This window comes from Hyaena hyaena, unplaced genomic scaffold (genome assembly GCF_003009895.1).
Source record: "Hyaena hyaena isolate Hyena2069 unplaced genomic scaffold, ASM300989v1 scaffold_86, whole genome shotgun sequence".
Taxonomy (NCBI): Eukaryota; Metazoa; Chordata; class Mammalia; order Carnivora; family Hyaenidae; genus Hyaena; species Hyaena hyaena.
Genome location: NW_024080721.1, coordinates 1,111,729 through 1,124,059, shown reverse-complemented (window position 1 = coordinate 1,124,059; position 12,331 = coordinate 1,111,729). Strand labels below are relative to the sequence as shown.

The 12,331-nt window shown below is 37.2% G+C and overlaps 2 protein-coding genes across 4 annotated transcripts in view; one reads left to right on the top strand and one right to left on the bottom strand.

The window, feature by feature from the left end:
* GIGYF2 (GRB10 interacting GYF protein 2) overlaps positions 1 to 12,331 on the top strand; it is a 138,061-nt gene that overhangs the window by 62,465 nt on the left and 63,265 nt on the right. The gene's annotated exons all lie outside the window — the stretch shown is intronic.
* On the bottom strand, positions 3,767 to 12,143 carry KCNJ13 (potassium inwardly rectifying channel subfamily J member 13). Its single transcript, XM_039234496.1, has 3 exons — positions 12,067 to 12,143; positions 6,168 to 6,643; positions 3,767 to 4,389 (listed from the first exon to the last, which is right to left on the bottom strand). Exons 2-3 carry the CDS (start codon positions 6,625 to 6,627, stop codon positions 3,767 to 3,769), a joined length of 1,083 nt encoding a protein of 360 aa, XP_039090427.1. The 5' UTR covers positions 6,628 to 6,643; positions 12,067 to 12,143.

The following is a 12,331-nucleotide window of genomic DNA, read 5'->3' as shown; positions in this document are numbered from 1 at the left end:
TAGGGTTACTGTCTGCAAATATTTGCTTAACAATCGGAAAAGAGGAATTAAGCTCAATTTGTGTTAGTCTAAAGGGCAGGTTTAAGGCGGTGGATACTCAACACAGTTTCAATTAAAAAGATCTAATCTGGGTGTCTGAAAATGACTTGGGTTGCCTTGAAAAGGCAGTGTGTTCCCTGTTAATGACAGTAGCTTGATTTTAACTGTTTGACACAGTCATACTTTGGTGATTTGGATAGAGTGTAAAGTTCTTTTTCACCATTATTTGCCCAGTGTGTAATTTAACTAGTATATTAATTCAACCTGAGAAATTTCTCCAACCACTCTCTTTATTTTTTTAAATTTAAAAACATTTTTTAATGGTTTTTATTTATTTTTGAGACAGAGAGAGACACAGCATAAGTGGGGGTGGGGGGAGCAGAGAGAGAGGGAGACACAGAATCTGAAACAGACTCCAGGCTGTGATCTGTCAGCACAGAACCCGATGCAGGGCTCGAACCCATGAACTGCGAGATCGTGACCTGAGCCGAAGTCAGACGCTTAACCAACTGAGCCACCCAGGCGCCCAGCAACCACTCTCCTTAAAAATACAGGTTTTTGGGGAGGTTGGGTGGCTCTGTTGGTCAAGTGACTGACTCTTGATTTTTGGGTCAGGTTATGATCTCACAGTTTCATGACTTTGAGCCCTGTGTTAGGCTTTGCGCTCACAGTGCAGCGCCTGTTTGGGATTCTCTCTTTCTTTTCTCTCTGCCCCTCTCCCTGCTCATGGGCACGCACTTGTTCTCTCTTTCTCAGAAAAACTTCTGCTTTTGTATCTTACATGCTTCAAGAATGGCAGTACTAAACTAGTTTGTTGGGGCGAGTGATATACTGGTCAGTTGTGAGATGTTCTCTGACATCAAATTAAGATAATTTGAGTACTACAGATTTCAGAATGACTTGTTTTTAAAATTAGAGATGGTTTATATCACATGTTTTCTTCTTATATTGGAGAGAAATGGGTTCGGGGCAAGAATTGTACATAACCACCCTGAACACATCCATGGGGGAATGTGGAGGTAGAAAAAGGCCTATGATAGTTGAATTATAATTTCTATTTAGTAGGGATTGATTGTTGCAGAGAGGGAGATCAGTTCTGGTGATGATCTTATAGTATGATTCTCTGAGGTTGAAATTGAAAGATCATGAAATAAAAAGTGATCCCGTTGATACTAATAGATTCAGCTCAATATAATAACAGTTAGTGCATTTTGGTGTAAAATACTTTGAGATAGACATAGCAGCTTTTGGTTATTAGGCTGCTCCCTGCAGTAGGTATATGGGTTTGTACATGTATAAAAACTTGACCTTATAATTTTTAGTAACTGCTTGTCTGGTTTGTTGGGGTTGTCATGCTTATCTATATCAGTTTCCTAAAGGATTTTTAAAGTTAATTCAAATGTGGTCTCCTTAGTCATGAATCCAAGATACCTTCCCTGGGCTCCCAGGTGCCCCAGTTTAGTGGCTGTGCAGCCAGGAATCAGAGCTGCTGTTCCCGTCTCCCAGTATTATCCCCCTCTTTCCATTTGCATTCCCTTTTCCTAAAAGGATAATAGTATGTTGGCAGAAAACTTAATCCTTAATGTAGAAGCTGTGATTCACTGAAAGTAAGTGAAAGAATCATGAACAGTGCTTTCAGAAGCTTTAAGCCACCTAGATAGAAGTTTCTGATTTTCTGATTGCTTTTCTTAGTTGTCTACTTGTGAAACATTTATTAAATAGCATTAGTATACCAACACTTACTTTCGGGTGTGTGTAGGGGAAGTCACATCTAATTTTCAGAGGCAGAGCTCATGTGTACATTGTGTACTTTGAGAGCGGTATGACTTGAATGGAGAACATGCTGTGTCTGCAGGGAGCCTCATCCCAGATCTTGCTGACTCCCTTGTGTCACTTTGGGCAGCTTCACTTAACTTTTGGGAGTTGTAATCTGTGTAAGTGATGGAGAGCTCTTAGGAAAAAACATACCATGTAAATCTTTGATACTACTTTATTTTCACAGGTTAGGTGAATCTTGTTACTTTATTGTAGAAATAAGAATTCCTGATGTCTATATGTGTTATGACAGTCCTGGGTTGGCGTAAAAACGTCTGTTGGTCTGGCTAGCATTTAAGGATGCCTAAAAGTTTCAAACAGCAAAAGTTTACAGTAATTAAGTTTCTGTGTCCTTCACTTTTTTTTTTTTTTTTTTTTGCTGTCATCACTGTTCAACTTCAGAGCTCTTCTTTATTTGTTTTTCCTTTTGGTCAAAGAGGAGAAAAATGTGACTGCTGCTCTGCCCTGCTCATCACAACTGATTACCTTTACTAGGCTAGTGTTTATTTCATGGGCTGATTCCTGGCTAGGTCATCACTAGTGGGGAGGGTTAATCTTCACTCTTCCTACTAAACCTGAATAAGGAGAATTTCAGAAAAGAAGAGCAGCCACAAATCTACTTGAAATCTGATGGGGTGACTTTTTTGGTTCTTGTTTACTTTGAAGACAGTTTCTTTTTTTTTTAATCAAAATGAAGGGTATCCAGAGAATGGTTTTGAATTAAACTGGAGGTAAGGGAAGGGGTTTATCTAAGTATATATTAAATAAAAATTGAAGCAGAGAGAGTATAATTTTCATGGAGTATTAGATTTGGTAAGAAATAATAGAGTTTATCTAGTCCAACCTCCTACTGGTGAATAAACACTCATTTTGTGTTTATAGAAAAAACTGTTTGAAGTTGGAAACAGGAATTTGGGTTTGAAAATACTTTGTTGCCTAATTGTTTTTTGCTTTATCTACTGGAGATTTTTTTCCTATTTGAATTATGTATAAGTAAACCTATAATTACAAAAACTTAAATAGCTTTGCATTTATGAGTTATTTAAGGTTGTTGTGTTGTTTTATACCATTGAATAGATCATAGGTAAGAAGGAATGTTTTTACTTCAAAGAAGCCATTCAAATGAATAGTTGATTATGATTTTTAAATCACTGTTTGATTGTTACGCAGGGTAGCTTTATAGTAGATATAATTTTGCATCTCCTTGCAAAAATACCACCTTACAGGTTCCATTCAGGCTGGAGCTCTTACTTGATCTCATCACTTTCTGCCACAAACATGTGAACATGTGCATGTGTTTGGGTATAATGCTTAAATGCCTTTAGAGCTATGTATAAATCTCTCCTTGGTTGTTTGTCTTGTGAATTTTTGTTCTTATATGTTAAAGATTAAGGGGATAATACTTACTCCAGCTTTGTAGTATGAAGAACCAGAGGAGTGATCTTTGTTGTCTTGAAAAAATAACACTTTTTAAAGGATGTTCACTAAATTGTTGTCAAGTCATCATTCTACCCAGGGAGCTAGGTTTCAAACTAGACTGTTGCTTCAACTTGCAGAGGAGAGTGAGAGATTTGTCGTTGATCTTAGAGTTCGGCTGAGTTAAACTTTAGTGTCCCGTTTTCCGTTCATTAGTGGTATCATCCACATTATTATAAATTCATCAGCATTTCTGTATAAATATCTGTCATGTTGAGATGCATTGATTTTAGCAGATAACCACATATACAAATTGTAAGGTAGAGTGTTAAATTTCCATAATGTGTATTATTAGCTCAGCCATTTTTATGGGCATAGGCTTGTTACCATGATGTAATCAGAGAGATGTAATCAGCATTGAAAAAAAGAAAATGAGATATGATGAAGGAAAAGTAGCTGCATAATACATTAAAAAATAGGGTGGTATGGTTGCGCCTTATTCTGTCAGTCCTGTTTCAGAGATCTGAAAATTGTCCATGCTTTGTCCATTGATACGGATGTCCAGGTCAGTCCTGTTTGGGTTCTTGGAGACCAGAGGAGTTGGAAGTTCAGGAACAGTCTTGTCAAAATTCTCCATTTTGATTTGGTATTCACCTTTGGAACCCCGGGTCAGCAGAGATGCAAAACAGTGATGTAACATGATCTCGGAGGGTAGGTAGGATGTCCTCCTTTGGCATATTTCTCCAGTACCTTCCTGCATTGCCGAAAGGAACACAACTAATTCAAAGTGTGGAGGATTGTCATGCTGGAGCAGAGTAGCCAGAGGACTTGATGGTATAATGGAGTGATAGTAGGTTAGTGGAAAGATAAAGAATGGACATTCCTCAGAACTGATGCCATCAAGATGGAAGTCCACACTGGTCTGGAAGAGTTCGCCATTTTCTCTTTCCTGATACAGTACAGCGGAGACCCGGACACTGGTTAGAGGGCTAGGTCGAGTGTTGGCCACTTGGAAAATTAGATTAGGTTTGCCATCTATGTGAGCTACTACTGCTAAGTCTGTAAAGCGAATTGAGAAAGCTCGATTTTTTGGCCGGGCGATCTTCGCCACAAAGGCACCTAAATTAGAAATCATTGAATGTTTTTAGAATGAACACTTGAAATATCAATACCTTTTCTGAATGAGAAGGGTATATCAAATAGTTATACATTTCTTGATGCCATGCGTTCCAACTGAGTCAAGAGTTGATGAACACATTGTTAATTTGGGTAGTCTCATTTGCCTGAAGAATTTTTCAAAATGTACATACATCCTTATTTAAAAACTATGGTTCCAGAATGGTTAAGCAAAATTCATTTTGTTACAAAGAAATGTAACTTTGTCTTCTCATTTCTTATAAAATCAAAGAATGGTCATTCCCTACATTTCTGCCCCCATTAAAAAAAAAAGTAACAAGATTCACTTGTTTTTGGAATTCATTTGTGATTTCAAGTTAAAGTAGAAATTAGATTTAGAGTAGAATGATTTGGGGTGGGGGGGGTTACCAGTAGGATGAGGGATAAACTGAGGAATTACTTAACTTTGAAACTTCTATTACCCACTCACCCCCTCCCACCCCCCTTTCTAGAAGGCTTGTCTCTAAGGTGATTTCAGTGCACCTTTCACAATGCACTTCTGTGTGCCCCCAGGCTATAGGTCAGTGTTTCTTAACCACTTCTTTGCCACTATGTGTTGGCAGGCTGGTGAAGTCTACGGACCTCCTTACAGAATTATGCTTTAAATGCATAAAAATAAAATACGTATAAAGGAAACCAAATGTACTGAAATCCAGTTGACCATTTAAAAAAATTATAGTACTACATGTGCTTTAATAATGCATTCAACAATAAAATTTAGTGGTGGGTTTAATAGTGTACTTTTAAAGTATTGTAGTGTGATACGAAAATGCTGATACTATTTTTTTGTTGTTGTTGTTGCCTACATTTATAATGGAAGGAAATGGCAAATTTCAGTTAGAGGTTAGCGAAAAAAGATGCAAGTTTTTCCTAAGTTCTTTGATCCCCTAAATTTTATCTAATTACTGACCCAGTTTAAATACCCTTGTAGAGAAGTTAAGTGATTTGTTACAGGTCGTAGAGCCGGTTGGCAGCACACTGGACTTTACTCCAGATCAACTTTCATATGGCACGGTTTATCATTGGGTAGTGTGTTAAAGCCAGGTTTTCTTTTTGGTTTGTTTTTTGATTTTTAAACTGTATGTATCACTTCTAAAAATGATACTAACCCTTCTTTATTAGAAGAAAGTCTTATGTATTAATCAGGTTTATAAGTAAAATATAATCGTTGTGGCCCTATTTCAAGTAAGTATGTGTATACTTGATCTCTGAATATAATGCTGACTACGGTACTCTGGGCTCACTGGTGAATGTTGAGTAAATGTTGAACAGACGAACTCTGTTTTTCTCCTCCTCAGAGGAGATTCTAACCCAGTAAAGAAAAAGCCCCCACAAATTCCTCTGTTAGATAAAATGATTGTCAAAATATGCATTGAACATGCTTATTCACCTATTGAACAAAGAATTTAGCTTCTCTGAAAAATACCCTTTAGATCTTCTGTTAATTTTTTTTTTTGGGGGGGTATATGATGTTGCTTGCAAGTTATGTCAGAATGATCCTTTTTTTTTTTTTTTCTTAAAGAGTTCTAATAGGTAGAATTTAAGAGTCAGTTTTCTTATAATTTTACCTATCACTTGGGCCTAGACTGTCTTTTCAGTGGTAGAAATTACCTGCTGATAATGCAAATAAATGATTCTACAACACAATTATATATAACTGACTATCCCCTCTCCAGAATGCCTGTAATTTTTTTTTCTTTTTTAAGAACAAAAACAATTACCTGTGATAAAAGCCTCTAGCATGAGGCCTAGGAGCATTTGTATGGCAAGTAAGGCGATTGCACTTGGACAGTCACCACTGGGAAACATGGTACCATAGCCAATTGTGAGTTGTGTCTCCAGGGAGAAGGAGAACGCAGCTGTGAAACTGGTGATGTACTTCACACAGATAGTGTGGTTTTCAGGTGGTGCATCATGGTCTAGTTCCAGATCACCATTCATCTCCGCTAGAACATACCAGAGCACTGCAAAGACAAGCCAGTGGACAACAAAAGAAGCAGAAAAGACCAACATCATCCAGCGCCAGCGCATGTCCATTAGGATTCCCCAGGCATCTCGAAGATATGCAAGACCTCTTTGGGCACCATCCATTTGAAGTGTGCTGTGGCCGTCCTTGGTGACCATCCTCCGGTTCCGCTGAGTTAGGAGAGGAGCAATAACTTTGCAGTTACTCCCGTCCATCTCGGTCTGTAATTTTCTGAAACCAAGAATAAATTAGTAAGCTCTTAACTTCTTTATATCTAATATTAATGAATTTTGAGACCTCATTCACTTTGCCCTGTTTTTGGAATGCTTCCTTAGCTACTGGGCAGGCTTTCCCAGTCTGACAGCTCTTTCCTCTTCATGAAGGGGGCATTTACTGACTAAGCCATTCATATGCTATCTGATCAGGGATTGCCTTAGGATCTTATGGTTTCTTTGAATGGCTGTTAAAATCTTGTTTGGGTTCTAATACTTCCGAGTATATTTTAAGATCCCTGACGGTTGGGAATACGGTTTGTGCCTGGTCAGTGCCTCCTCTCTTGCACAAGTCCAGGCACAGAGTTGCTGTTGGTTTGACTAAATGTTATGTGTTAATATCTACTTTTCATAATTAATAATTTAAAATCTTGAGTAATTCATTATTAAGGGGAATAAGTTAAATATATATGTTCCTCTGTGCACATAACTAGAAATCATTTGAAGCATAGTGTTAAGCTGTCTGCAAATATTGGGAAACTGAACTCTGTTCTAGGACAGGTCTAAGCATTTAGAGACCCATAGTTGTGTTGTATACTTTTTCATTAGCCTGTGGAAGTTTTATGAATAGGCTTCGTTTTTGTCACTTTGTGGCTATTTTCATGGATTCTTTCCTTCTTGCCGCCCTCTGTATATTCTACATTCTGATTCAATTATTGGGTGGGGAGAGAATTATTTTCTTGGTAAATAAGAAATTCCAGGTAGAGATTGCTAGATAGTGTCAGTTTTGAAAATAAGTGAACCAGAAGAAAAAGCTTCAAGTGTAATGAACTAAAATAACCATTAAGGCAATGGCAATTTTTAAAAGATAATATAATTAGTTTTTAACTGTAAACAGTTAAATTGCAAATCATTGTATGTGCTTTTCTCTGTGTGGAGAAAAGAAAGCTGAGGTATGTTTTCTATGAGACCGCTCTTGTTTGTGTCAAAGGCATCTTAAGACGTTTATGTGGAGTCTGCCAGGAACAGAGTATGGATGGAAGCTTTGCATTTAACTCTGCCTAGCTGCTTCCCATAGAAGTAGGTGCCCTTGAGAGTACTGCATTTCCCCCTTTTTTTTTTTTTTAATTTTTTTTTAAGGTTTTTTTAATTTATTTCTAGAGAGAGAGAGTGAGCAGGGGAGGGTCAGAGAGAGAGGGAGTCACAGACTGAAACAGGCTCCAGGCTCTGAGCTGGCAGTCAGCACAGAGCCCGACGCGGGGCTCGAACCCACGAACCGTGAGATCATGACCTAAGCGAAAGTCGGACGCTTAACCGACTAAGCCACCCAGGCGCCCCTTGTATTTCCCCTTCTAACCTTTGAATGACAGTGATGCCTACGAAGAGGGCTAGAGGCGTTGGGAGCTAGGTTGTTGCTTGGGTTTGCTGGATCCTTCCTATGCCTGGGGACTTGGGAGCTGTGGAAACTGCCTTCCTGTGTTAATGGAATTGGACATTGGCCCCTGGATATATATTTTCCCTTCCCACCTTGAGGCTAACTTAACATTTATTGGTGATAGTAGAGACTCTCATGTATTTTCTTCAGATCTGAATTACTATTGAACACGGGGATAATCGTTAAAATTCATTTAGAGTGGATAGCCATTTTAGTTTCATATTATAAACTTTAAAAAACTCTTGGGTCATTAATGCTTTATAATTCATTAATCTAACAAGTGGTCATTATCATTTAGTGTATTTTTTTTCTCAGCATGGCTATTTAATGACTCATTTTGTTACATTCTTTAAATGTTTTAAGAGACCTTATCTCTGCCCTTTGACTGTAACAACAACAGAAACAGAATTTTCATAGGCGCTGTGCTAGATGATTTCATATTGCATTATCTTTAATTTTTTGGTATTAGCAAGGCAGACATTATTATCCCATTTTTTAGATGAGGTCGCCAAGGATCAGACAGATGAAAGAATATAGGCAGGTGGGGGCCTTAGATTATTTGTATTATTATCCATGTCTGGCTAACTTTACAGGGTAATTTTCTTACTATAAGAAGCTACTTAGAAAGTCTGGTGAAATAACATTTCCCAAGATGATTGGCATTGTATTCACAAGACAGTGTTTGACAGCCAGATTTTTAGCACTTCTAGTAGATATTCTTCCTGTCCCTACAAATATCTGAAGTATCTGTCTTAAACTATTGTTAACTTCAGGACAGTTACTTAGGACAGTAACAATTAATAGTATTAGTAAGGATATATTGTTTATTTATTTAAAAAAATTTTTTTTAAAATTTTATTTCTGAGGGAGAGAAACAGCACGAGCAGGGGAGGGTCAGAGAGAGAGGGAGACACAGAATCCCAAACAGTCTCCAGGCTCTGAGCTAGCTGTCAGCACAGATCCCAACACGGGGCTCAAACCCATGAACCATGAGATCATGACCTGAGCCGAAGTCGGATGCTTAACCAACTGAGCCATCCAGGAGCCCCAAGGATATATTGTTTATTATGTGGCAGGAATCATACTAAACACTTTCATGTGTGTTAAGTCATGTGAAGCCAACAGGCAATGCCTGGCACAGAGTAACCTTTCAGTGTTAGTTGCTTTATTATTATTAATAATGTTTCTTAACTTTCACAGTAGTAAGTACCATTATAATTCCCATTTTACAGAAAGAGAAACTGTGGCATAATGAGATTCCTAGGATCACAGAGGTAGTAAGTGTTGGTGAATCTCACACCAAGTACAGAGTCCAGAGTTTTGAAGCTATATTGCTTCAAAAATAGACATTTTGATCCTGATTAGCCTTTGTGAGTAAGACTAGTTTAGAGTCGTTACAAAATATTTGGTCTTCAGGAATGCTTAGGTTCAACCCTGTGACTTTTAGGCAAGAAATTTATTTTCAGTTAAGGAAGACATCTTGTAAAATTTGAAGATTTGCACAGCTACAGTTATTACATAGGCTGATCTTTTGGATATTAGTAGATCAGTACAAATTAAAACAAAGTGTGGAGAGGAGACATTGCCAAATTTCTGTTTTGCTAGGGAGAAAGTAATTTTTAGAATATACCATCATAATTTTATGAAAGAAAAGGCATTTTGACACTTGAAGAGGAAGTAGGAGGATATAAGAATGGGTAGTTGTTGGCTGCCTTCAGAAAGGTGTGAACCACTGCATTGTCCTATATGGTTTCTTTTATTTTTTCTGTTTTTGAAGTAAAATTGGTATGTTACATTATATTAATTTCACCTTTCTCCCTTACTTCCTGCCTGTGTGAAAATGTCTGTCATGGGCCTTGTCCCCTTAGTGCTTATTCCACCTAGCGAACTGCTATCCTGCTGAATGCTACTAATTGTTTACAGTTTCACAGTAGTTTTTTGTTTTGTTTTTTGTTCTTTGTGGGTTTTTTTTGTTTTGTTTTGTTTTTTGGTTTTTTTTGTGGGGAGGAGCTCCATGATTCTTGATTTTCAATCTACTTTATTAAGTTCTAAAACTCATCTAGGGATATAGCCTTTCTGTATACATACTGTTGCTAACAAAATTATTATTACTTGGGCTTTTTTGGGATTGTTACTTGTTACTTATAGCTTTATAGAAATTACTCTAGACTTCTGCAATTTCATTCTTTTCCTCTTGCAGTTAACTAATAAATACATGGAAATATCTGAGAACAGGGATGTCAAAAGGCTACTATCAAACAACGAAGCATTCTGGTTTTTATATATAAACTCTTGCTTGAACTTGTTTAGATTGTGTTGGGAAGTGGAGTAGTTGAGAGAAGTAAGATTTTGATCTCCACTTAACAGATTGCCCTGAATAAGTCCATCTTTGGATTCATGTAAACAGTATGGCTTAGCATAGTAAGACAAGGTGGGGAATGCAGCTGACCATGCTCTGGCTCTGCTGATTACATAGCTGTGTCAGCTGGGCAACCTACCCAATCCCCTTGGCTGGGCTTCCTTATATTTAAAAAAAAAAAAAAAAAAAAGACAAGAGGGAATTAATGTGATCTCATAAAACTCTGCAAGTTTACACTTATTTCTGCTTCCTTCAACTGACCTAGGTTTCTTAGATGATTTTTTTCCTTTTCTCGTGGTTTTACATCTGTATGGTGCTTTAAAAAACTATATTATTGTTGCCGATGTATGTAGATTATCTCTCCATCAGATTTAAAAGAATTACTGACGGACAGACCTTATGTTTATACTATTTCCAAGTAATTTTCATATCCCTACAGGTGTACAAATACTCTTTGAATGTATTTGTCTTGGTTTGTATTTATATGATTCTCATTAACTGATCCCAGTAGACAATACAATTGAAGCCTGGGAAGGTTTGTTTATATCTCCATGTGTGGGCTGTAAAATATTTGGCCATTTATAAACTTTGGTGGAGGGGTGCCTGGGTGGCTCAGTTGGTTAAGCGTCCGACTTCACCTCAGGTCATGATCTCACGGTTTGTGGGTTTGAGCCCCGCATCAGGCTCTGTGCTGGCAGCCAGCTCAGAGCCTGGAGCCTGTCTTCGGATTCTGTGTCTCCCTCTCTCTCTGACCCTCCACTCGCGCGTGCGTGGCCTCTCTCTCTCTCTCTCTCAGAAATAAATAAAAACATAAAAAAATTAAAAAAACAAAATAAACTTTGGTGGAAAAAATACTACTTTATAAAAATGATAGTTTGGATGCTTCAGGGCTGTCAGAATTGATTCATTAATGTTGTAGCATTTAAAATTATGTCTTCTATTGCCAGATTGTAAGGTAGTAGTATATATAGTTCATATTAAATAGTTGAGATAATAGGCTGTAACTACAAATGTTAAATGATCACAATATTGCTATTTTTTTTCACATCTGGTGTGAATGTTGATTGTATAGAGTCATGTCATCTCTTCTTCCCTCTAATAATCAGGGCAAACTGTGTGTGTTTTAACTGTCTTATATAAGCTCAGAGATCCTTGTATGTTTTAATTTCTTATTTGTAGAAGAATCTACTAATTTCAGTACTAATTCCATGCTTAAAAACACATTGAAAATTAGATAGATATTCATCACATTTTCATGAATTAAAAAAAAGTTTTTTTTGGTCATTTGTTTCTGTAGGCTCATTTGGGTTAAAATCCCTTCCAAAAGAAATCTATCTATATATTTATTTAAAAGCCACTGACTTTTTTTCTAGAGCCTTTCCCTTCTACTCATTTTTATGTTATAATAGAGAATTAGTATACATTTAAGAAAACAAAATTTTCAGTAATGCTTTCAGTAGGGCTATTATCCATTTCTAAAGTTTAAGGAAAAAGAATAAAAAACCTTAATGTATGACCCTGTAGGTAATATCTTTGTTTTTAAAAAAAACCTGTTGGCAATATCTAGCTCTGTTCCCACTTGCCACTCAAGTTTCTTTCTCTGTTCCCTTTAAGGAAAGAAATAATGAATATTATTTCATGTACTCACCAGTTCTTTTGCTGGGTCAGCTTATGTGCACAGGTAGGTCTTGAGAAAACTTGTGGAATCTGCCTTTTTGGTAAGGTAACTTTAATCTCCAAGTCTAGCTTGTAGGTTCTCTTCTTGGACTGGATTTACAGTTCACATTCCTCTGTTTTTAATGTCGTGGGGGCTACTTTGAGCTGAAGCTGATGTGATTGGTCACTTGGTCCGCAGGGGGGCCAATTAGCTCTGATCATGTGGAAAAGAATGCTGGTTTGTTAGGAGGTCTTTC

Coding starts and splice junctions, on each gene's coding strand:
- KCNJ13 (XM_039234496.1), bottom strand. CDS start 6,627: ATGGACGGGAGTAACTGCAAAGTTATTGCTCCTCTCCTAACTCAGCGG. Junction 4,390..6,167: donor GCTAGAGGCTTTTATCACAG/GTAATTGTTTTT, acceptor TTTCTAATTTAG/GTGCCTTTGTGGCGAAGATC.